A 26,913-nucleotide genomic window follows, 5' to 3' on the forward strand; every position below is an offset into this window, starting at 1 on the left:
GGTCTGCCTTAACTAAGGGTAAACCAGGTACACTCACTGGGCTATAGGTCTGCCTTAACTAAGGGTAAACCAGGTACACTCACTGGGCTATAGGTCTGCCTTAACTAAGGCTAAACCAGGTACACTCACTGGGCTATAGGTCTGCCTTAACTAAGGGTAAACCAGGTACACTCACTGGGCTATAGGTCTGCCTTAACTAAGGGTAAACCAGGTACACTCACTGGGCTATAGGTCTGCCTTAACTAAGGGTAAACCAGGTACATTCACTGGGCTATAGGTCTGCCTTAACTAAGGGTAAACCAGGTACACTCACTGGGCTATAGGTCTGCCTTAACTAAGGGTAAACCAGGTACACTCACTGGGCTATAGGTCTGTTTTAACTAAGGGTAAACCAGGTACACTCACTGGGCTATAGGTCTGCCTTAACTAAGGGTAAACCAGGTACATTCACTGGGCTATAGGGCTGCCTTAACTAAGGGTAAACCAGGTACACTCACTGGGCTATAGGTCTGCCTCAACTAAGGGTAAACCAGGTACTCTAACTGGGCTAAGGGTAAACAAGGTACATGGGGCGGCAGGGTAGCCTAGTGGTTAGAGCATTGGACTAATAACCAAAAGGTTGCAAATTCAAATCCCAAGCTGACAAGGTTACAAATCTGTCGTTCTGCCCACTGTTCCTAGGCTGTCATTGAAAATAAGAATTTGTTCTTAACTGAGCCTAGTTAAATAAATGTAAAAAATATATATTTAAAAAAAAACACTAACTAACTGGGCTGTATAGTAATGTCCTCTGCCTCACCAGAATGGAATGAATGGTTCCTATGTGTTTGATTCTATTCCATTATTTCCATTCCAGCCCTTACTATGAGTCGTCCTCCCCTCACCAGCCTCACGCCTGGGTGATCTAGTGTGGATCAGTAGTATCCGTGATGGTGTACTGTAGTAACTGTGTTGTTCCTCCATTATTATGAGCCGTCCTCCTCTCACCAGCCTCCACTGCCTGGGTGATCTAGTGTGGATCAGTAGTATCCGTGATGGTGTACTGTAGTAACTGTGTTGTTCCTCCATTATTATGAGCCGTCCTCCCCTCACCAGCCTCCACTGCCTCTGTGATCTAGTGTGGATCAGTAGTATCCGTGATGGTGTACTATAGTAACTGTGTTGTTCCTCCATTATTATGAGCCGTCCTCCCCTCACCAGCCTCCACTGCCTCTGTGATCTAGTGTGGATCAGTAGTATCCGTGATGGTGTACTGTAGTAACTGTGTTGTTCCTCCATTAGTATGTTAGTTACTAGCATGTGATTGTGGTATTGGAGTTAGGTGCTTGATGAAAGCAACACAACTGTAATTCAACATATTTATTATTACTTATTAGTTGTGACGGTAGACAAACTAATTCTGAATATCAGTTCTTCTGAATACTGTTTTGGAACCAACCTGTAGTGATCAGACATTATTAGCAGATTGTGTTAAATAAATCAATGTGCTTTTGTGTTCACATTTAGACTTGATAACTTTTCTTTGAAGTCAAGTGTTCTTTCAGGATGTGGGTGAAAGGGGAGGAGTGGAGAAGTGGGGAGAGGAGAAGAGGCTGGTGGGGGAGGATGTGGAGAGGAGAGAACAGTGGAAAGGAGAGGAGGGAAAGAGGCTGGTGGGAGAGGATGTGGAGAGGAGAGAACAGAGGAAAGGAGAGGAGGAAAAGAGGCTGGTGGGAGAGGATGTGGAGAGGAGAGAACAGAGGAAAGAGAGGAGAAAAGAGGCTGGTGGGAGAGGAAAGGAGGCTGGAAAGGGAGAGGATGTGGAGATGTGGAGAGGAGAGAACAGAGGAAAGGACAGGAGGGGAGAGAAGGGTGGAGGAGAAGAGGCTGGTTTTGGGAGGATGTGGAGAGAACAGAGGAAAGGAGAGGAGGAAAAGAGGCTGGTGGGGGAGGATGTGGAGAGGAGAGAACAGAGGAAAAGAGAGGAGAGGAGGGGAGAGAAGGGTGGAGGAGAAGAGGCTGGTTTTGGGAGGATGTGGAGAGAACAGAGGAAAGGAGAGGAGGAAAAGAGGCTGGTGGGGGAGGATGTGGAGAGGAGAGAACAGAGGAAATGAGAGGAGGGGAGAGAAGGGTGGAGGAGAAGAGTTGAGAGAAGAATGCTTTATTTCAAAATGCCAAGTAGTCTATAAGACTCAGCTCTGTAAAAAGTACTGCTACCTTGTCTGCCACACACACACACACACACACACACACACACACACACACACACACACACACACACACACACACACACACACACACCCCCACCCACCCACCCACCCTCTGGAGAGCTGAGATATAAGGGTCCTTGGTCTCTCTCTGTTGTATACCAGGTCACAAGCCATGCAGATTACCCTCAAGGACTCAAAAGCCTTTCAACCAGCAGACAGACGTTGATTAGAATATTATTAGAAACCTCTGGTCATATAACCATTATAACCATTCATAACCATTCTAACCAGTCTCATCATGATATATAGTATAATGAGTTATTGTGATCACCTTGACTGTATTGTCTTGTAGTCTGACGTGTGTGTGTGTGTTGTACGTGTGTCTGTTGTACGTGTGTGTGTGTGTGTTGTACGTGTGTGTGTGTCTTGTACGTGTGTGTGTGTCTTGTACGTGTGTGTTTTTGTGTGTGTGTTGAACGCGTGTGTGTGTGTTGAACGCGTGTGTGTGTGTTGAACGCGTGTGTGTGTGTTGAACGTGTGTGTGTGTGTGTGTGTGTGTGTTGTACATGTGTGTGTGTGTGTGTGTGTGTTGTACGTGTGTGTGTCTTGTGTGCGTCTTACGCTGTTGTCTTGGTTTGTCTCTCGTCTCAGTGGTTCCAGAGATAGTCACCCAGGATAACGGTCCAGGTTTGTGTTAAAACGTCTGTGTCTGTCGTGTCCGCTCTCCTCTGTATGTGTTTCTGTGTCTCTCCATGTCTTGGGCCCAGAGTTTACCATAACCATGTGACCTGACCAGGAAGACGCTGGGCCCAAACGCTAACACAGATGCTGTGCAGGGTTGCTGGAGTCAATAATCAGTTCAGTCAATTCAGTTTGTTTCCTGAATTGAAATGGAATTGAGCCTAAACCCTGGTGCTGTGCCTTCCACCTGTACCCCCTAACCTCTCCTGGGCTCTACTGGGTGATGAAGACGATGATGCGTGATCAACTCCTCTTCATCTCTTACAAGGCAGCAGTCATGTAAAAATGTTTCTATAAAAAAAAACATATGTACTAACAATCTCTCTCCCACACCCACCATCCCCTCCTCTAGCCGTGCCAGCCCCTCCCCCGGCAGAGGATGTGGATCGACTCAGACGACGGTTTAATATGAGGATGCTGGTTCCTGGTCGTCCAGTAAAGGAGGTCCCTGCCACCCCCCCTCCCGTCCCTGCAGAGAGACCCGCCTACAGGGAGAAGTTCATTCCTCCAGAGCTCAGCATGTGGGACTACTTTGTGGCCAAAGTAAGGCGTGATGCTGCTCCGCACAACACCACTATATACATACGCTCACTGACAAACCATTTGTTGGTACATACAGTCATTAAAACATCAAAATAGACACAAACAAATAAGCTCTCCTTTCTCTCTCCTCCTCCCTCTCCTCCTCCCTCTCCCCCCCAGCCCTTCCTGCCCCTGTCAGACAGTGGAGCTCTGTATGACTCAGATGAGAGCGGAGAGGAGGATGATGACGACGATGATGATGATGCCTTCCTCTCTGACACACAGATGACTGAACACTCTGACCCCAACTCATACAGGTGTGTCATTGTTGTGCCTTTTCCTACTTGACATCTAAGTAGAGTTCAGCTGTGGACAGCCCTTTGTATTGGGCCATGGTACACTGATTGTTCAGAGTATTTTCTACTAAGATTCAACACCCTGCCATCTTACCTGTAATGTCATGGTATGCTCTCTCTCTTCTCTCTACTCTCTCTCCTCTCTCTCTCTTCTCTCTCCTCTCTCTCTCTTCTCTCTCCTCTCTCTTCTCTCTCCTCTCTCTCTTCTCTCTCCTCTCTCTCTTCTCTCTCTACTCTCTCTCATCTCTCTCTTCTCTCTACTCTCTCTCTACTCTCTCTCTACTCTCTCTCTACTCTCTCTCTACTCTCTCTCTACTCTCTCTCTACTCTCTCTACTCTCTCTACTCTCTCTCTCCTCTCTCTCTCCTCTCTCTCTCCTCTCTCTCTCTCTCCTCTCTCTCTCTCCTCTCTCTCTCTCTCCTCTCTCTCTCCTCTCTCTCCTCTCTCTCTCCTCTCTCCTATATCTCTCCTCTCTCCTCTCTCTCTCTCCTCTCTCTCCTCTCTCTCCTCTCTCCTCTCTCTCCTCTCTCTCCTCTCTCTCTCTCCTCTCTTCTGTCTCCTCTCTTCTCTCTCTTTTCTCTCTCTCCTCTCTCCTCTCTCTCTCCTCTCTCTCTCCCCTCTCTCTCCCCTCTCTCTCCCCTCTCTCTCCTCTCTCTGTCTCTGTGTGTAGTTGGTCTCTGATCCGTCTGGTCATGGTGAAACTGGCTCTACATAACGTCAAGACCTTCCTCCCTCTCACTGGACTGGACTTCACAGGTACACACAAACACACACACACTAGGGTTGAATGGCAGGAAACCGTTTACCGGGATTTACTGCTCAAAACCACTCCATTTCCCGGGATAAATAACTGCGAGAAACTGGTAAATGATAATAAATTATTTATATGAACAGCAAGAAGTGAAATGGAAATGTTAAATTATATGTGATGTCAGACAGCCCATCTCAGGGTGGGGACAGAGAGCCCATCTCAGGGTGGGGACAGAGAGCCCATCTCAGGGTGGGGACAGAGAGCCCATCTAAGGGTGGGGACAGAGAGCCCATCTCAGGGTGGGGACAGAGAGCCCATCTCAGGGTGGGGACAGAGAGCCCATCTCAGGGTGGGGACAGAGAGCCCATCTCAGGGTGGGGACAGAGAGCCCATCTCAGGGTGGGGACAGAGAGCCCATCTCAGGGTGGGGACAGAGAGCCCGTCTCAGGGTGGGGACAGAGAGCCCATCTCAGGGTGGGGGCCGAGAGACCATCTCAGGGTGGGGACAGTTCAGAATGCATGTAGACCTATCATCTCATCATGGTAACTTGTTTTCTTGTGACAGGAAGGCCTGTATTTTCTGCAGCATAGTCTATATTACAGTAATATAAAACCAAGTGTTGTCTAATATACCCAACTCCATCTGGCTTTCAGGGGTCACCTTATTTCTTAATTGTAAAGATATATATTTTTTATTGTAGCCGCAGAGTTTTAAAACAGTCTGTCACTCGAATATCGTTGCTTTAAATCAGTGCCTGACCGAGCACTCTGTCTTTCTCTCTCTCCATCAACTCCATTCAAATTGCATCCAAAATAGATCATCCTGTTCTAGATTGTTCTTTATATATAGATGTCCTAGCCCACTTCTTTCAGGTAATACATTCAATGCAGTATTAGTCTTATATTTAGCAAATTAATTATGGGTTATGCATAATAAGCTTCTAATGAATAGCCTCTTGTCTCTTGCTCAGTACGCACACACCTGTGCTCCGCTGGCCTCTCTCCCTAAATAATGCTCCTTAGCTCTTGGAGTCTCATGCAGGAAAAGATACAGTAGAATAGTTTGTTGGACATTATTATATTTTTGTGTTTCTTATGCCAATAGACTATCAGAAGAGGGACACAAGCTCTTGTTTGCTGAATGTTAAATGCAGCAGCCAATAGAACAAACAGGTAGTTTGAAAGAAGAGTGAACTCACAATGGTGGTAGGTTATAACAGTTATTTATTCAGACCCAGAACCATTCAATCTTCATGAAGAGAAGTGAAAGCCTTCTGCATCTAATTCTGGTCCTATATTATTCAATGATGTCTTTAGAATGATGAAGATAAGGACAACAAAACGTAATTCATTGAACTGTTGAAAGAGAGGAAGGAATGAAGCAACAATAGAGAAAGAGGAGGTTAGCTAGTAACATTAGGGGAAATATTATGAAAGGTCAGCCTACTAATTATACAAATAGGCCCTATTCAATTTCAGAATTCAAATCTAATTTGCTAGCCTGTAGCAACTTTGTAGGCTGCATGTGCTGCACCAGAATCACATGATCTCTCCCTGCTTTATCATGGTTTGAATGAGGTGAGTAAAACCAGTTCATAATCAGTATAATACAATGCAGTACAGGAATACAGATTAACCTACTGGAGCTAGGTTCATTTATTTAGTCAAGAGAGCATATAGCTAGCTACATCTATGGGCTTTTATGTTTTTCTGTCGTGTGTAATGTGCAGTAGACTATATCATATATGTATTGGATAAGGGCACCATCATTTGGGCTTTTTTGGGCTTGGGCTCAGTAAATGTCTTTAATGTAGGGCTCAGTAAATGTCTTTAATGTAGGGCTCAGTAAATGTCTTTAATGTAGGGCTCAGTAAATGTCTTTAATGTAGGGCTCAGTAAATGTCTTTAATGTAGGGCTCAGTAAATGTCTTTAATGTAGGGCTCAGTAAATGTCTTTAATGTAGGGCTCAGTAAATGTCTTTAATGTGTAGGGCTCAGTAAATGTCTTTAATGTGTAGGGCTCAGTAAATGTCTATTGTGTAGGGCTCAGTAAATGTCTAATGTGTAAGGCTCAGTAAATGTCTTTAATGTAGGGCTCAGTAAATGTCTTTAATGTAGGGCTCAGTAAATGTCTAATGTGTAGGGCTCAGTAAATGTCTAATGTGTAAGGCTCATTAAATGTCTTTAATGTAGGGCTCAGTAAATGTCTTTAATGTAGGGCTCAGTAAATGTCTAATGTGTAGGGCTCAGTAAATGTCTAATGTGTAAGGCTCAGTAAATGTATTTAATGTAGGGCTCAGTAAATGTCTTTAATGTAGGGCTCAGTAAATGTCTTTAATGTAGGGCTCAGTAAATGTCTTTAATGTAGGGCTCAGTAAATGTCTTTAATGTAGGGCTCAGTAAATGTCTTTAATGTAGGGCTCAGTAAATGTCTTTAATGTAGGGCTCAGTAAATGTCTTTAATGTGTAGGGCTCAGTAAATGTCTTTAATGTAGGGCTCAGTAAATGTCTTTAATGTAGGGCTCATCAGGCTCAGGTAGCATCAGGGTTGAATTTTGGATCAAAGCTCTAATTACATCCAGACAGGCCTATTTATATACTTTATAATGCTTTTGAATGACACTTCCAGTTTTGAAGGGATATTCCGTGTACCCCGGGAGAAAAGTGAATTATTCTGGGGATGGAACAATTGTAATATACCGGGAAAATATTCAACACTCACTCACTCACTCACTCACTCTCACCCACTCACCCACTCACTCACTCACTCACTCACTCACTCACTCACTCACTCACTCTCTAGAGCGGCGCAACCAAAACAGTTTTTCTTTCTGTTATCGTCCTATCCTCCCTCCATCAGACCTGCCGGTGACATCTCCTCTGGGGAATGCTGTGCTGAAGACACTAGAGAACTGGGAGACCCAACTCCAGGAGAGGATGAACAAGTTTGATGGTCCTCCTCCCAACTACATCAACACCTACCCCACTGACCTCAGCACAGGAGGGGGGCCCGCCATACTGAGACACAAGGCCATGCTGGAGCCTGACAACACACCTTTCAAGTGGGTATTATTCACACACACACACACACACACACAGATACATAGACTACACACACACACAGATACATAGACCACACACACACACACACACACACACACACACACACACACACACACACACACAGAGAGATACATAGACTACACACACTCACACACAGATACATAGACCACAAACAGATACATAGACCATACACAGATATATAGACTACACACAGATACATAGACTACACACACACACACACACACACACAGAGAGAGATCCATAGACTACACACACAGATACATAGACTACACACAGATACATAGACCATAGACTACACACACAGATACTTAGACTACACACACACACACACACACACACACACACACAGAGATACATAGACTACACACAGATACACAGATATATAGACTACAAACAGATACATAGACTACACACACACACACACACACACACACAGAGAGAGATCCATAGACTACACACACAGATACATAGACTACACACAGATACATAGACCATAGACTACACACACAGATACTTAGACTACACACACACACCCATGTTCTCACATGTTTCTGTGTGTGTGTCTCGTGTTCCAGGAATAAGAACCACATTTCGTTCCCTGCGAGGCGTCTTTGGCACTACCTGGTGAAACAGGAAGTTCTTCAGGAGACTCTGATTCGCTATATCTTCACTAAGAAGAGGAAGCAGAGCGAGGTAACGAGCTAAACTGGACCCCTGGTACAATCTGTGTCTGTCTGTCTGTCCCCTACATCTACAGCATGTCTGGTCTCATACACCAGGCATCCTTTATTTACCTGGTTATTACTTACACATTAAACTAGTCAATTGGTCATTATATGTTTCAAGGTATATTCAGAAAGGTGTCATTATATCACCTAACTTGTTAATGATTAATTAAGTGGATTCAGAAAGGTGTCATTATAGCACCTAACTTGTTAATGATTAATTAAGTGGATTCAGAAAGGTGTCATTATAGCACCTAACTTGTTAATGATTAATTAAGTGGATTCAGAAAGGTGTCATTATAGCACCTAACTTGTTAATGAGTACATAGCAGGTAACTTCTGAGAAACAGGTTTAACATAGTGTTACCTCCTCCAGTCCAGCCTCTCCTACAACATGCACCATGTCAGACAGATCATCAGTCTGGATGTGTCCTTAGAATCATCTTCACAACAATAGTTCTTCAAATCCCAAATTCTATTGATTTATATTTGATATATTCTGTATTTTGAGTAAGGTCCATAATTATTTTGTACATTATGGCCCAGTTAATTTAACTTCTGAAGAGTAGTGTATATCACACACACACACACACACACACACACACACACACACACACACTTCTATTGTTATTATTATGGTTTTGACGGCCTTGTATTGTGTAATCAAGAACAGAGAATTCTGTGATGTCTGCACACCATCACTACTACTATCATCACCTCTATTATTAGTATTATTCAAATGTTCATGATCATGTCTGAAGACATCTGCTAACACAGACAGTCATCTTATATGGTGCATCTCCTTTCTAAACGCAATTATAACCACATACATAGATCCTGCTTTGTTGAGATTTGAGTAGAAAGTTAAAGATGTGATTTCAAACTACCTTATACCTGACTTCCAGTAAGTAAACTCTTTAAGGTGTGTTTATTTTGACTTTGGTGTTGAGACTGTGCCCCACCCTCCCCTCCACCCACTGTCATTACATTGAGAGAGACCTCTCCTATCTCCCCAGCACTCCACTCTGTTACCATGTGATTGGACATTGTTTGGGTTGGTAGAAGCCTTTGCCTCATCCACGTATTGACACACTGACTGTGTGTGTGGCTGCGTGTATCTACCATCCAAACAACCCTGTCATTTTTGTTTTCTTCATTTTGTGTTTTGTGCATGTGTTGTGTAGTGTGTTGAAGGCTATATGGATCTCCTCAGCCCAAACTGTGTATCTGGAGCTCTCAGGTCCAACAAGGTAGTATCAAGGTGTCTGTCTGTACAGTATGAACTGGTACCTGCTCAGGGCTGTGTAAGTCTCTCTTCTAATCACTTGGCATGCTTCACCTCAACATTACTACTCACTAACCCAACACAACCAGGGTTTTCCAGAGCTTCACCTCACCATTACTACTCACTAACCCACCATGACCAGGGTTTTCCAGAGCTTCACCTCACCATTACTACTCACTAACCCACCATGACCAGGGTTTTCCAGAGCTTCACCTCACCATTACTACTCACTAACCCAACACTACCAGGGTTTTCCAGAGCTTCACCTCACCATTACTACTCACTAACCCAACACGACCAGGGTTTTCCAGAGCTTCACCTCACCATTACTACTCACTAACCCAACACTACCAGGGTTTTCCAGAGCTTCACCTCAACATTACTACTCACTAACCCAACACTACCAGGGTATTCCAGAGCTTCACCTCACCATTACTACTCACTAACCCAACACTACCAGGGTATTCCAGAGCTTCACCTCACCATTACTACTCACTAACCCAACACTACCAGGGTTTTCCAGAGCTTCACCTCACCATTACTACTCACTAACCCACCATGACCAGGGTTTTCCAGAGCTTCACCTCACCATTACTACTCACTAACCCAACACGACCAGGGTTTTCCAGAGTTTCACCTCACCATTACTACTCACTAACCCACCATGACCAGGGTTTTCCAGAGCTTCACCTCACCATTACTACTCACTAACCCAACACTACCAGGGTTTTCCAGAGTTTCACCTCACCATTACTACTCACTAACCCAACACTACCAGGGTTTTCCAGAGCTTCACCTCACCATTACTACTCACTAACCCACCATGACCAGGGTTTTCCAGAGCTTCACCTCACCATTACTACTCACTATCCCAACACTACCAGGGTTTTCCAGAGCTTCACCTCACCATTACTACTCACTAACCCACCATGACCAGGGTTTTCCAGAGCTTCACCTCACCATTACTACTCACTAACCCAACACTACCAGGGTTTTCCAGAGCTTCACCTCACCATTACTACTCACTAACCCACCATGACCAGGGTTTTCCAGAGCTTCACCTCACCATTACTACTCACTAACCCAACACTACCAGGGTTTTCCAGAGCTTCACCTCACCATTACTACTCACTAACCCAACACGACCAGGGTTTTCCAGAGCTTCACCTCACCATTACTACTCACTAACCCAACACTACCAGGGTTTTCCAGAGCTTCACCTCACCATTACTACTCACTAACCCAACACGACCAGGGTTTTCCAGAGCTTCACCTCACCATTACTACTTACTAACCCAACACGACCAGGGTTTTCCAGAGCTTCACCTCACCATTACTACTCACTAACCCAACACGACCAGGGTTTTCCAGAGCTTCACCTCACCATTACTACTCACTAACCCACCACTACCAGGGTTTTCCAGAGCTTCACCTCACCATTACTACTCACTAACCCAACACTACCAGGGTATTCCAGAGCTTCACCTCACCATTACTACTCACTAACCCACCATGACCAGGGTTTTCCAGAGCTTCACCTCACCATTACTACTCACTAACCCACCATGACCAGGGTTTTCCAGAGCTTCACCTCACCATTACTACTCACTAACCCACCATGACCAGGGTTTTCCAGAGCTTCACCTCACCATTACTACTCACTAACCCAACACGACCAGGGTTTTCCAGAGCTTCACCTCCCAACACACCAGGGTTTTCCAGAGCTTCACCTCACCATTACTACTCACTAACCCAACACGACCAGGGTTTTCCAGAAATCACATTTGTAATATTCCTGGAATCAGGAAGGAATAAGAATCCGTAATCCTTAAACCAGGATTTCTGAAAAATGTAAGAATTTGGGGAAAGTTAGCATAATTTTGCAACCTTACCTACTACCTAACCTCACTGTCACTAACCCACTAACTCATCACATCACCTCACCCCACTGACACGGTCTGTCACTAACCCACTACCTCATCACCTCACTGTCACTAACCCATTAACTCATCACATCACCTCACCCAAATGTCTGTCACTAACCTACCTCATCACATCACCTCACCCCACTGACAAGGTCTGTCACTAACCCACTATCTCATCACCTCAACCCACTGTCTTTCACTAACCCACTACCTCATCACCTCAACCCAATGTCTGTCACTAACCCACTACCTCATCACCTCAACCCACTGTCTGTCACTAACCCACTACCTCATCACCTCAACCCACTGTCTGTCACTAACCCACTACCTCATCACCTCAACCCACTGTCTGTCACTAACCCACTACCTCATTACATCACCTCACCACACTGACACGGTCTGTCTCTACCCCCACTAACACACTGACACGGTCTGTCTCTACCCCCACTAACACACTGACACGGTCTGTCTCTACCCCCACCAACACACTGACACGGTCTGTCTCTACCCCCACCAACACACGGTCTGTCTCTACCCCCACCAACACACGGTCTGTCTCTACCCCCACCAACACACGGTCTGTCTCTACCCCCACCAACACACGGTCTGTCTCTACCCCCACTAACACACGGTCTGTCTCTACCCCCACTAACACACGGTCTGTCTCTACCCCCACTGACACACGGTCTGTCTCTACCCCCACTGACACACGGTCTGTCTCTACCCCCACTGACACACGGTCTGTCTCTACCCCCACTGACACACGGTCTGTCTCTACCCCCACTGACACACGGTCTGTCTCTACCCCCACTGACACACGGTCTGTCTCTACCCCCACTGACACACGGTCTGTCTCTACCTCCACTGACACACGGTCTGTCTCTACCCCCACTGACACACTGACACGGTCTGTCTCTACCCCCACTGACACACTGACACGGTCTGTCTCTACCCCCACTAACACACTGACACGGTCTGTCTCTACCCCCACTAACACGGTCTGTCTCTACCCCCACTAACACGGTCTGTCTCTACCCCCACTAACACACTGACACTGTCTGTCTCTACCCCCACTAACACACTGACACGGTCTGTCTCTACCCCCACTAACACACTGACACGGTCTGTCTCTACCCACACTGACACGGTCTGTCTCTACCCCCACTAACACACTGACACGGTCTGTCTCTACCCCCACTAACACACTGACACGGTCTGTCTCTACCCACACTGACACGGTCTGTCTCTACCCCCACTAACACACTGACACGGTCTGTCTCTACCCCCACTAACACACTGACACGGTCTGTCTCTACCCCCACCAACACACGGTCTGTCTCTACCCCCACTAACACACGGTCTGTCTCTACCCCCACTAACACACGGTCTGTCTCTACCCCCCACTAACACACGGTCTGTCTCTACCCCCACTAACACACGGTCTGTCTCTACCCCCACTAACACACGGTCTGTCTCTACCCCCACTAACACACGGTCTGTCTCTACCCCCACTAACACACGGTCTGTCTCTACCCCCCACTAACACACGGTCTGTCTCTACCCCCCACTAACACACGGTCTGTCTCTACCCCCCACTAACACACGGTCTGTCTCTACCCCCCCACTAACACACGGTCTGTCTCTAGCCCCCACTAACACACGGTCTGTCTCTCCCCCCACTAACACACGGTCTGTCTCTCCCCCCACTAACACACGGTCTGTCTCTACCCCCACTAACACACGGTCTGTCTCTACCCCCACTGACACACGGTCTGTCTCTACCCCCACTGACACACGGTCTGTCTCTACCCCCACTGACACACGGTCTGTCTCTACCCCCACTGACACATGGTCTGTCTCTGTCTGGTCATTCCTTCTATAGCTGGGCCTAAAGTCTTTCATTCTTCTGCTGCTGGACCCATTCTTCATCTCTTCCTAAATACTATCATCCCCTCTTTAATGATGACTTATTCCAGCCCCTCTTCCAGCTCTGACAGAGAGGTGTCACGTGGACCTAACCTGCATGTTCTCTCTGAGTGCTCACTGTGTCACTGCTGTGTGTGGCTGTGTGTCAGTGTAGGGGTGTTGTGATAGCGTGTGGCTGTGTGTGTATGTAACAGGTGTCTATGCTAAGACATTGTGTGTCTGTGTACAGTATGTATGTACCAGGTGTACTAAATGATGGCGGGTGCTGTGATAATGTGTTCCAGGTGGAGGGAGACTTAGGCTACCCAGGAAGGAATGCTAAGATCATCCACAAGGAGTCTGACATCATCATGGCCTTCGCCATCAACAGGGTGAGAGACCTCTGCAGTGCACACAGACACCCACACACAAAGCTTTCCCATTTGATGAACATGGCACCTGAATGTCAAACTACGTCAGGTTTTAGAGTCCGACACCATTAACATATAACAGTCTAAGCCCCGTCTAATTTGATACTTTTTTTTACATCTATTTAATCCCTTATTTTTGTCACTAAACAGTCTCCATATATACTTCCATAAATGATTTTAAACTGGTACCGGGGGACCTTCAGACTGGACTTGTGAGACCTGTGGACGTCCTAGAGCAGAACAGCCCATGTATACGTGTTCCTGAGAGTCTCACCTTTACACAGATCAGTGTTTAGCCCAAACTGTTGGGACCCTACAGACAGAAGTTGGCAGATCGGCAGTATCGGCTTCAGACCAGTCCCAAGACGCTTGTGGGGGTCGTAGAGCAAAATGAAGAACACCATCGTGTTCCTGAGAGTCTCCTCCGTAAAGGGATTTTTGTCCAAACCGTTCCGTCGCTACAGACGATTTTGTGAGAGTACCGATTTTCTGATGTCTCATGGTCTGACAAACACTGCTCTAGCTCTGTCACCTTTCACCCCAAATGCGGAAGTGTTACTTAGGCGGATGCGGTGGATTGAGACACATCCAATGCAAAATAAATGATATCTGTAACTTAAACTGATGGATTTTTGTATTCTGCTAAATAGATTTCCACATGGGCGTGGACATCAGCCTTAGGGGGGTTAACACACAGTTCACCACATATAAATGTTCTGTACGTTGGAATGTGTCTACTCATTCAGATGATGTGGTATACATTTACTGGCCTCTTCTCTCCCTCCCTCCTCCCCTCCCCCCTCTTCTCTCCCTCCCTCGTCCCCTCTTCCTCCCCTCCCTCCCTCGTCCCCTCCTCCCCTCTTCTCTCCCTCCCCCCCCTCGTCCCCTCTTCTCTCCCTCCCTCGTCCCCTCCTCCCCTCTCGTCCCCTCCTCCCTCCCCCCTCCCCCTTCTTCTCTCCCTCCCTCCCTTATCCCCTCCTCCCCTCTCTTCTCCCCTCTCTTCTCCCCCCCTCTTCTCTCCCTCCCTCGTCCCCTCCCCCTCTTCTCTCCTTCCCTTGTCCCCTCTCTTCTCTCCCTCCCTCCCCTCTCTCTTCTCTCCCTCCCCCCCTCTCTTCTCTCCCTCCCTCCCCCTCTTCTCTCCCTCCCTCCCTCCTCTTCTCTCCCTCCCTCCCTTATCCCCTCCTCCCCTCACTTCTCTCCCTCCCTCCCTTCCCCTCCCACCCCCCCCCCCCCCTCTCTCTCTCCCTCCCTCGTCCCCTCCCCGCTCTTCTCTCCCTCCCTCGTCCCCTCTCTTCTCTCCCTCCCTCGTCCCCTCTCTTCTCTCCCTCCCTCGTCCCCTCTCTTCTCTCCCTCCCTCGTCCCCTCTCTTCTCTCCCTCCCTCGTCCCCTCTCTTCTCTCCCTCCCTCGTCCCCCCTCTTCTCTCCCTCCCTCCCCCCTCTCTCCTCCCCCTCCAGGCTAACACCAATGAGATAGTGCTGGCGTCCACTCACGACGTGCAGGAGGTTGATGTGTCCACTCTGTTAGCTGCTCAGCCCTACACCTGGATAGGAGAGGACTTTGACAAGGAGTCACACAGGTCAGTACACTGTTACACACACATATACACATACACATATACACATATTCATACATTGTGTTGGACTTCTTTCTCTCCTCAGTTCTGATGACGTGGACTACCGTTCTTCCCACACTAACGTTGCCCAGGCCTCCTCTACCCCGTCCCACTTCAACCCCAAAGACATGGCAGCCTCTGCATCCATGCCCTGGCTAGGGAGTGGGCAGACCAGCATGGGTGCTAGTGTGGTATGACACACAAACATCCTTCACTCACTCACTCACTCACTCACACACACAAAACATCCTCCACACACTCACTTACTCACTCACACACATACACACACAAAACATCCTACACACACAAAACATCCTCCACTCACTCACAAATTCACTCACACACAAAACATCCTACACACTCAAAACATCCACTCACTCACTCACTCACACACACATACACACACAAAACATCCTACACACACAAAACATCCTCCACTCACTCACATACACACAGATGCATAGTATAATCACACACACAGACACACACACACATACATACACACATATATATATATATATATATATATATATATATACCTTGTTTTTGAAAGAAAAGCACATTTTCTGTCCATTAAAATAACATCAAATTGATCAGAAATACATTGTTAATGTTGTAAATTACTATTGTAGCTTGAAACGTCTGATTTTTAATGGAATATCTACATAGGCGTACAGAGGCCCATTTTCATCAACCATCACTCCTGTGTTCCAATGGCACGTTGTGTTAGCTAATCCAAGTTTATCATCAAGTTTATCGCCAACCCAGACAGGATGACCACATCAGTGAATCAACCCACTCAGTTGACGCACCCCCTCTGTATACTACTCCCTTTACAGAACCGCGCAAACTGGCTCTAACCAGAATAGAAAGAGGAGTGGGAGGCCCCGGTGCACAACTGGGAAAGAGGACAAGTACTTTAAAGTGTCTAGTTTGAGAAACAGACACCTCACAAGTATTCAACTGTCAGCTTCATTAAATTGTACCCGCAAAACACCAGTCTCAACGTCAACAGTGAAGAGGCGACTCCGGTATGCTGGCCTTTTTTAGCCTGTAATCGAACCCACTAATGCTTGATCTCCAGATACTCAACTAGTCTACAGAAGGCCCGTTTTATAGCTTCTTTAATTAGAAAAACAGTTTTCAGCTGTGCTAACATAATTGAAAAATGGTTTTCTAATGATAAATTAGTATTTTAAAATGATAAACTTGGATTAGCTAATCTAACGTGCCATTGGAACACAGGAGTGATGGTTGCTGATAATGGGCCTCTGTACGCCTATGTAGATATTCCATAAAAAATCTGCCATTTCCAGCTACAATAGTCATTTACAACATTAACAATGTCTACACTGTATTTCTGATCAATTTGATGTTATTTTAATGGACAACAAAATGTGCTTTTCTTTCAAAAACAAGGACATTTCTAAGTGACCCCAAACTTTTGACATTTCAGTTGAATGCATTCAGTTGGACAACTGACTAGGTACAGTATCTCCTTTCCTACTTTCCATTTACTTGGACCTTGTCAGTGCAGTGTAGTCCAGTGAGAGAGGTAGTAGTCTGTACTGACCTGTAGAGGGACACAGTACTCAGGAGTCAAACCTCCGTCCCAGCCTGTCTGGCTCACAGCTCACCACTCTAAACTCAAGGTCCTGTCTGTTTATTATGAAAAGCCCTTCCTATTGTCTCTCCCCACACTGCTCTGGTGTCATAGGTAATATGTGCAGCAGTACCTAGCAGAACTCATCAGAGTACTGCAAGACAGTACGGTTTAAAGCAAGCAGACAAACGTTTTACTTTCAATGTCAGAAGTCATTGTCTCACCCTATTCCTCACTCGCTGTGTCTGAACTGAGGCCCGCTAGCTGGACCTAGTCAGTCCAGTGAATATGGACACTGCTTTATCTATCTCAGGCCAAACAGACAGAGAGTTGAGGACTAAACAGGCTGGTAGATGAGTCTATGTTACCAGAGATAGGCAGTGTGTGTGTTTGTATGAGAGAGATGGGAGAGTATCAACACACAGATACCCAGCTCTCACAGCGTCTCCTCGGCTGCCCAAGGTACAGGCCTGCGTCACCGCATCAACACTTCTCAAATATGTCCCCATTCAAGTGATAATTCTTCATGCTACAGTCAATATGGAGTACCTTGTACCAGAAGTATAAATATGTCCCATTCTAGTGATAATTCTTCATGCTACAGTCAATATGGAGTACCTTGTACCAGAAGTATAAATATGTCCCATTCTAGTGATAATTCTTCATGCTACAGTCAATATGGAGTACCTTGTACCAGAAGTATAAATATGTCCCCATTCTAGTGATAATTCTTCATGCTACAGTCAATATGGAGTACCTTGTACCAGAAGTATAAATATGTCCCATTCTAGTGATAATTCTTCATGCTACAGTCAATATGGAGTACCTTGTACCAGAAGTATAAATATGTCCCATTCTAGTGATAATTCTTCATGCTACAGTCAATATGGAGTACCTTGTACCAGAAGTATAAATATGTCCCATTCTAGTGATAATTCTTCATGCTACAGTCAATATGGAGTACCTTGTACCAGAAGTATAAATATGTCCCATTCTAGTGATAATTCTTCATGCTACAGTCAATATGGAGTACCTTGTACCAGAAGAATAAATATGTCCCATTCTAGTGATAATTCTTCATGCTACAGTCAATATGGAGTACCTTGTACCAGAAGTATAAATATGTCCCCATTCTAGTGATAATTCTTCATGCTACAGTCAATATGGAGTACCTTGTACCAGAAGTATAAATATGTCCCCATTCTAGTGATAATTCTTCATGCTACAGTCAATATGGAGTACCTTGTACCAGAAGTATAAATATGTCCTATTCTAGTGATAATTCTTCATGCTACAGTCAATATGGAGTACCTTGTACCAGAAGTATAAATATGTCCCATTCTAGTGATAATTCTTCATGCTACAGTCAATATGGAGTACCTTGTACCAGAAGTATAAATATGTCCTATGCTAGGTGGTGAGTCTTGGTAAGGCCAGACTGTATGTGTAAAACAGGTCCCAGTTCAGATGATGAATCCCCTTTAGAGTGAAAGGTTGTAGAGTAGTTTTAATGACTTAAAAGAAAGACCTGCCCACTGCTCTGGCCAGTATCACTTCAGTTTATGAAGCTGACGTATCGGCATGTTGGCCTTCATCAGAGCTGTTTCAGTGTAAAGAAATGTCCTAGTTGACTACTGAAGTCCGTAGTGTAGGGCTTCACTGTGTATTGACTGAATGTTTTAAAGACTGAGGTTTCAAATGAAGTTTGATGTATTAGGTTATTTAAATGTTGTTTTTCAGATTATGAAGAGGAACCTGAACAATGTGAAGAGAATGACCTCCCACCCCATATTCCAGTACTGTAGGTACCATCTAATGTATACAGTACCATATACCACTACTAGGTAATATACAGTATACCACTACTAGGTTGTATACAGTATGTCACTACTAGGTTATATACAGTATACCACTACTTGGTTATATACAGTATACCACTACTAGGTTATATACAGTATGCCACTACTAGGTTATATACAGTATGTGTACTATACAGCATACTGACGGCCTGTACACAACACTGTTTGAATGACGGGTCTGCTCCTTCAAACAGGGGAATTTCAAACATTTCCTAATGTTTCTGTGTCTGTGTATTAGATATGACTGGGGCTCAGGACGGCAGTGTCCGTATGTTTGAGTGGAACAGGCCACAGCAACTCATCTGCTTCAGACAGGCAGGCAATGCCAGAGTCACACGCCTCTACTTCAACTCACAGGGAAACAAGGTCCACACACAGACACACACACAGACAACAATACTATTTGTCATCCTCAGTATTATGATTGTGCTGATCTCTCTGTGTTGGTCTGTCTGTCTGTCTCTCTCTGTGTCGCTGTCTCTCTGTATCTGTGTCTGTCTCTCTCTTCCTGTCGCTCTCTCTGTATCTGCCTCTCTGTCTATCTCGCTCTGTCTTTCTCTCTGTCTATCTCTGTCTGTCTCTCGCTATCTCTCTCTCTCTCCACGTCTCTCTCCCTCTGTCTATCTTTCTCTCTGTCTCTCTCTCTCTGTCTGTCTCTGTCTCTCGCTATCTCTGTCTCTCTCTCTGTCTCTCTCTCGCTATCTTTGTCTCTCTCTCTCGCTATCTCTGTCTTTCTCTGTCTCTCTGTCTCTTGCTATCTCTCTGTCTGTCTCTCGCTATCCCTCTGTCTCTGTCTCTCGCTATCTCTCTGTCTCTCGCTATCTCTCTGTCTCTCTCTCTCTTTCTGTCTCTGTCTGTCTCTCCAGTGTGGTGTATCAGATGGAGAAGGCTTCCTCAGTCTGTGGCAGGTCAACCAGACCTCCTCCAACCCCAAGCCCTACGTGGTACGTAGCACACACACACACACACACACACACACACACACACACACACACACACACACACACACACACACACACACACACACACACACTGGTGCTTGAAGGATTAGGGATGGGGGTTTTACAGAGGGTGGGAGAGTGAGAGAGTGGGCGTGTGTGAGTGATAGAGCGATTGGGTGTGATCGATTTCCTCTGTCTGCTTGACTGAGGCTAACACAGCCTTCTATCGCCCTTCCTCTCTCGCTCGGTCTGACTCCTCCTCTTGTCTTTCTCTCCCCCTCTTTTCTTTCTCTCCCCCTCTCTGTTCTTTCTCTCCCTCTTTCTCTGTCTTGCTCTATTTTGCTCTCCCTCTCTCTCTCTCTTTCGCTCTCCCTGTCTCTTTCTCGATCTCCTCTCTCTCTCTCAATCTCCCTCTCCCTCTCTGTCTCTCTCTCGGTCTCTGTCTCTCCCTCTCTCTCTCTGACTAACTCTCTCTCGGTCTCTGTCTCTCCCTCTCTCTCTCTGTCTCACTCTCTGTCTCTTTCCCTCTCTCTCTCTGACTCACTCTCTCTCTGTCTCTTTCCCTCTCTCTCTCTGTCTCACTCTCGGTCTCTGTCTCTTTCTGTCCTCTCTCTCTCTGACTCACTATCTCTCTCTGTCTCTCTCTAGAGTTGGCAGTGCCACTCTAAGACCTGTGGTGATTTTGCCTTCATCACTTCCTCCAGTCTCATCGCAACGGCAGGACAGTCCAACGACAGCAGGTCAGTATCAACATTACATATCAAAACTACACCATTCTCAATACTGTCATAACAGTAACTCCAATGACTGAAACTCTTTTCTCCTTTTCTCCTCCAGAAATGTCTGCCTGTGGGACACTCTTATTTCACCTAGTAACGCCATGGTACATGGTAAGATTTAGTTGTAATTTCAGTCCTCCAGAAATGTCTTCCTGTGGGACACTCTTATTTCCCCTAGTAACGCCATGGTACATGGTAAGATTTAGTTGTAATTTCAGTCCTCCAGAAATGTCTTCCTGTGGGACACTCTTATTTCCCCTAGTAACGCCATGGTACATGGTAAGATTTAGTTGTAATTTCAGTCCTCCAGAAATGTCTTCCTGTGGGACACTGTTATTTCACCTAGTAACGCCATGGTACATGGTAAGATTTAGTTGTCATTTCAGTCCTCCAGAAATGAACATACAAAGTTACCACAGCAGATAAAACCAGCCAAATGAACTAGTTAGATGCCACAATTGTGTCTCCATTACATGAAAGATTAGGTGACCGATCAAATTTAGACTTGATCAAGCAAAGTAGAGGAGAGTGGGGTAAGTTAGGACATTTTTACATTCAGCATCACTCTGTCAAGGGAAATATAGACTTATTTTTAACAAAGATATTTAAGCAATAAGGCATGAGAACTCTGGGAGTATTATGTGATAACTCCAAACTAAGGGCTGTTCTTAGGCCAGAGGTGAAGAATGTAGCTAGCAGAGGATCAATGATAACTCCAGAATAAGGGCTGTTCTTAGGCCAGAGGTGAAGAATGTAGCTAGCAGAGGATCAATGATAACTCCAGACTAAGGGCTGTTCTTAGGCCAGAGGTGAAGAATGTAGCTAGCAGAGGATCAATGATAACTCCAGACTAAGGGCTGTTCTTAGGCCAGAGGTGAAGAATGTAGCTAGCAGAGGTTCAATGATAACTCCAGACTAAGAGCTGTTCTTAGGCCAGAGGTGAAGAATGTAGCTAGCAGAGGATCAATGATAACTCCAGACTAAGGGCTGTTCTTAGGCCAGAGGTGAAGAATGTAGTTAGCAGAGGTTCAATGATAACGAGAGACAAGAACTTCAATAAATAATGATTTAATAAATAATTTATAAATAGGCAACCAGAACTGGATGTTTGTATTTGTATTTATTAAGGATCCCCATTAGTTCCTGCCAAGACATCAGCTACTCTTCATGAGGTCCATTAGTTCCTGCCAAGGCATCAGCTACTCTTCATGAGGTCCATTAGTTCCTGCCAAGACATCAGCTACTCTTCATGAGGTCCATTAGTTCCTGCCAAGGCAGCAGCTACTCTTACTGGGGTCCATTAGTTCCTGCCAAGACAGCAGCTACTCTTCCTGTGGTCCATTAGTTCCTGCCAAGGCAGCAGCTACTCTTCCTGTGGTCCATTAGTTCCTGCCAAGGCATCAGCTACTCTTCCTGTGGTCCATTAGTTCCTGCCAAGGCATCAGCTACTCTTCCTGTGGTCCATTAGTTCCTGCCAAGGCAGCAGCTACTCTTCCTGGGGTCCATTAGTTCCTGCCAAGGCATCAGCTACTCTTCCTGGGGTCCATTAGTTCCTGCCAAGGCATCAGCTACTCTTCATGGGGTTCATTAGTTCCTGCCAAGACAGCAGCTACTCTTACTGGGGTCCATTAGTTCCTGCCAAGGCAGCAGTTACTCTTCCTGTGGTCCATTAGTTCCTGCCAAGGCAGCAGCTACTCTTCCTGTGGTCCATTAGTTCCTGCCAAGGCATCAGCTACTCTTCCTGTGGTCCATTAGTTCCTGCCAAGGCATCAGCTACTCTTCCTGTGGTCCATTAGTTCCTGCCAAGGCAGCAGCTACTCTTCCTGGGGTCCATTAGTTCCTGCCAAGGCATCAGCTACTCTTCCTGGGGTCCATTAGTTCCTGCCAAGGCATCAGCTACTCTTCATGGGGTTCATTAGTTCCTGCCAAGACAGCAGCTACTCTTACTGGGGTCCATTAGTTCCTGCCAAGGCAGCAGTTACTCTTCCTGTGGTCCATTAGTTCCTGCCAAGGCAGCAGCTACTCTTCCTGTGGTCCATTAGTTCCTGCCAAGGCATCAGCTACTCTTCCTGTGGTCCATTAGTTCCTGCCAAGGCATCAGCTACTCTTCCTGTGGTCCATTAGTTCCTGCCAAGGCAGCAGCTACTCTTCCTGGGGTCCATTAGTTCCTGCCAAGGCATCAGCTACTCTTCCTGGGGTCCATTAGTTCCTGCCAAGGCATCAGCTACTCTTCATGGGGTTCATTAGTTCCTGCCAAGACAGCAGCTACTCTTACTGGGGTCCATTAGTTCCTGCCAAGGCATCAGCTACTCTTCCTGGGGTCCATTAGTTCCTGCCAAGGCAGCAGTTACTCTTCCTGTGGTCCATTAGTTCCTGCCAAGGCATCAGCTACTCTTCATGAGGTCCATTAGTTCCTGCCAAGGCATCAGCTACTCTTCCTGTGGTCCATTAGTTCCTGCCAAGGCATCAGCTACTCTTCCTGTGGTCCATTAGTTCCTGCCAAGGCAGCAGCTACTCTTCCTGTGGTCCATTAGTTCCTGCCAAAGTAGCAGCTACTCTTCCTGGGGTCCATTAGTTCCTGCCAAGGCATCAGCTACTCTTCCTGTGGTCCATTAGTTCCTGCCAAGGCAGCAGTTACTCTTCCTGTGGTCCATTAGTTCCTGCCAAGGCAGCAGCTATTCTTCTTGTGGTCCATTATTTCCTGCCAAGGCAGAAGCTACTCTTCCTGGGTTTCATTAGTTCCTGCCAAGGCATCAGCTACTCTTCATGGGGTCCATTCGTTCCTGCCAAGGCATCAGCTACTCTTCATGAGGTCCATTAGTTCCTGCCAAGGCAGCAGTTACTCTTCCTGTAGTTCCTGCAAAGGCATCAGCTACTCTTCATGGGGTCCATTCGTTCCTGCCAAGGCATCAGCTACTCTTCCTATGGTCCATTAGTTCCTGCCAAGGCAGCAGTTGCTCTTCCTGTGGTCCATTAGTTCCTGCAAAGGCATCAGCTACTCTTCATGGGGTCCATTCGTTCCTGCCAAGGCATCAGCTGCTCTTCATGAGGTCCATTAGTTCCTGCCAAGGCATCAGCTACTCTTCATGAGGTCCATTAGTTCCTGCCAAGGCAACAGCTACTCTTCATGAGGTCCATTAGTTTCTGCTAAATCAGCAGCTTCTCTTCCTGTGGTCCATTAGTTCCTGCCAAGGCAGCAGCTACTCTTACTGGGGTCCATTCGTTCCTGCCAAGGCAGCAGCTACTCTTCCTGGAGTCCATTAGTTCCTGCCAAGGCAGCAGCTACTCTTCCTGGAGTCCATTAGTTCCTGCCAAGGCAGCAGCTACTCTTCCTGTGGTCCAGTAACATTAAGGCAGTTGTTGTTGTGTATCCCTGGGAATAATCCAAATTTATGTAAACATTACAGTTTTGAAAACATAGCTTGGCCAAAAAAAAGTGGTCTCCCGTTTATGGGGTAAGTTGAGCATAGGAACAGGGTAAGTTGATCATAGGAACAGGGTAAGTTGGGCATGGGAACAGGGTAAGTTGAGCATAGGAACAGGGTACTTTGAGCATAGGAACAGGGTAAATTGAGCATAGGAACAGGGTAAGTTGAGCATAGGAACAGGGTAAGTTGAGCATAGGAACAGGGTACTTTGAGCATAGGAACAGGGTAAGTTGAGCATAGGAACAGGGTAAGTTGAGCATAGGAACAGGGTAAGTTGAGCATAGGAACAGGGTAAGTTGAGCATAGGAACAGGGTAAGTTGAGCATAGGAACAGGGTAAGTTGAGCATAGGAACAGGGTAAGTTGAGCATAGGAACAGGGTAAGTTGAGCATAGGAACAGGGTAAGTTGAGCATGGGAACAGGGTAAGTTGAGCATGGGAATAGGGTAAGTTGAGCATAGGAACAGGGTAAGTTGATCATAGGAACAGGGTAAATTGAGCATAGGAACAGGGTAAGTTGAGCATAGGAACAGGGTAAGTTGAGCATAGGAACAGGGTAAGTTGAGCATAGGAACAGGGTAAATTGAGCATGGGAACAGGGTAAGTTGAGCATGGGAATAGGGTAAGTTGATCATAGGAACAGGGTAAGTTGAGCATAGGAACAGGGTAAGTTGAGCATAGGAACAGGGTAAGTTGAGCATAGGAACAGGGTAAGTTGAGCATAGGAACAGGGTAAGTTGATCATAGGAACAGGGTATGTTGAGCATAGGAACAGGGTAAATTGAGCATAGGAACAGGGTAAGTTGAGCATAGGAACAGGATAAGTTGAGCATAGAAACTTGTTTGTCTTTGAATCATTTTAAGCATCTGTAAACACGGATTAACACCTCCAACTTTGTACTGGTTTGAACACATTTAACATAAGCCCTGGTGTTACCTAATATCCCAGCGATACTACCTCGCGCTACACCTGGAAATAAAACACTTCATGTTGCTCAACTTGCCATTGGCTCAACCGTTGGCTCAACTTATCCCATTCGCTCATCTTACCCCAAGGCAAACATTTTACTATATTAGCCCACACAGATACAAGAATGCACTTTCATGCTAGGTTTAGGTCCTCATACTGAAGCTTATAGAGAGCCCAACTGATGTGTAGAACAAGCTTTAAATGATCTACTTTAGTTTAGATACAAGCATCATGACACCTCTAACACAATTCATTCATTTGACTTGGTGAAAATCCACTTTTTTAAACCTTGCTTACCACTTTTTCACAGACTCCATGAAATGATGTCCTCTTCCTAAATGTTTGGTCAAATTATACTTTTTGTTTATGGTTTCCTAGAAACAAGGGCTGGCTCAACTCACCGTTTGGTTCAACTTACCCCACTGTCCCCTGTTTTAGTGTTGTCACTAATAACTCCTAGTTGTGATCTGTCTCTCCAGCCTTCCCGTGCCATGAGAACGGTGCAACGGTGTTGCAGTACGCTCCCAAGCAGCAGCTGCTTATCTCAGGAGGCAGGAAGGGCTTTGTGTGTGTGTTTGACATCCGACAGAGACAGCTGCTACACACCTTCCAGGCCCACGACTCAGCCGTCAAAGCCCTGGCGCTCGACACCTCCGAAGACTTCTTCGTAACCGGCTCGGCTGAGGGGAACATGAAGGTGATTTTCCTTATTACCTTGTAATGAGGAAAATGGAATTAGAATCTTCCTAAATTGAAATGGAATGGTTCCCAACCCTGTCAACCATTAATCTGTGCTCTCCAGCTGTATTTCAATGACCACATGTGTGTAAAAATGTATGTAAGTCACATGATTGATCTGTGTAAGACATGTAATTCCATTAATGTATTGATCATTGCCTTTCTCTTTACCTCTCTCTTTCACTCCCCCTCTCCTTCTCCTCCAGGTGTGGAAGCTGGCAGGCCATGGCCTCATGCACTCGTTTAGCACAGAGCATGCCAAGCAGTCCATCTTCCGGAACATCGGAGCAGGCGTCATGCAGGTGGAGACCCGCCCCGGCAACCGTATATTCACCTGCGGCGCCGACGGAACCCTCAAGATGAGGGTTCTACCCGACCGCTACAACATCCCCTCTAGCATCTTCGACATTCTGTAGACCCCAAACCACTTCCTGTACTGTCTGTAGAGAGGTCATCTGATTGGTTAGTGGTTGAACGTTGAAACGATAACCAAACTTTCACTCGAATATTCAACATCTTGTAGAAACGTAAATACCTGGAAGTGTCTAAATGGCGGTGGATAGGAAGGAGTAAGGTTGAAAGATTAACCAAACTTTCTTTCACTAGTATAACATTGTGTAGAGAGCCTAGACTTGTGTGAGAGAGACGAAGAGAGATCGGGGTGAAGGTTTACAGATAGATCACTAAGTATATTACACTGCTGGATAGGCTAGTTGAGAGGGCTCTAATGATATGTGTGACGTAGAGGTGAAAGGTTGAGAGATGACCAAGGTTTCAGCAGCTTTGAGAGAGCAACAGAGAGTGTACGGTACAGTATGACGTTACCTAGAGGAAATGGTATCAGAAAAGTTCAATTGAGCTGTGAATATTTTTTTCTTTCCCAGAGCCTAAAAGTGTGTATTAAAACATAAAGCAACAGGTTCCAGACTTGATTTTAACAGTTAGATTTCCTGTCATTTTAAAAGCGGCTGCTGGACGTTTACGAGTGTGTCAGTCCATATGAAAGCTATGCATGACTTCCTGTTCTCGTTTTAAGCGGTGCAATCACATGGTTTATTGACATGATAGT

General features: G+C 45.9%; 1 protein-coding gene across 1 annotated transcript in view; it reads left to right on the top strand.

Moving 5' to 3' along the window:
• LOC139403852 (dmX-like protein 2) overlaps positions 1–26,400 on the top strand; it is a gene marked incomplete at its 5' end in the record, with an annotated part of 37,538 nt that extends 11,138 nt beyond the window's left edge. Inside the window, 17 exons of the mRNA XM_071147005.1 lie at positions 2,850–2,876; positions 3,283–3,473; positions 3,633–3,769; positions 4,479–4,564; positions 7,420–7,621; positions 8,219–8,336; positions 9,553–9,618; positions 13,789–13,875; positions 15,370–15,491; positions 15,574–15,718; positions 18,871–18,931; positions 19,228–19,355; positions 19,856–19,933; positions 20,579–20,670; positions 20,768–20,820; positions 25,586–25,803; positions 26,051–26,400. Of these exons, the coding sequence (XP_071003106.1) occupies positions 2,850–2,876; positions 3,283–3,473; positions 3,633–3,769; positions 4,479–4,564; positions 7,420–7,621; positions 8,219–8,336; positions 9,553–9,618; positions 13,789–13,875; positions 15,370–15,491; positions 15,574–15,718; positions 18,871–18,931; positions 19,228–19,355; positions 19,856–19,933; positions 20,579–20,670; positions 20,768–20,820; positions 25,586–25,803; positions 26,051–26,260 (2,021 nt within the window). The remainder of the gene's footprint in view (positions 1–2,849; positions 2,877–3,282; positions 3,474–3,632; positions 3,770–4,478; positions 4,565–7,419; positions 7,622–8,218; positions 8,337–9,552; positions 9,619–13,788; positions 13,876–15,369; positions 15,492–15,573; positions 15,719–18,870; positions 18,932–19,227; positions 19,356–19,855; positions 19,934–20,578; positions 20,671–20,767; positions 20,821–25,585; positions 25,804–26,050) is intronic.
• Between the last annotated feature and the right edge of the window lie 513 nt (positions 26,401–26,913).

This window comes from Oncorhynchus clarkii, unplaced genomic scaffold (assembly GCF_045791955.1).
Source record: "Oncorhynchus clarkii lewisi isolate Uvic-CL-2024 unplaced genomic scaffold, UVic_Ocla_1.0 unplaced_contig_3730_pilon_pilon, whole genome shotgun sequence".
In the NCBI taxonomy this organism is placed as follows: Eukaryota; Metazoa; Chordata; class Actinopteri; order Salmoniformes; family Salmonidae; genus Oncorhynchus; species Oncorhynchus clarkii.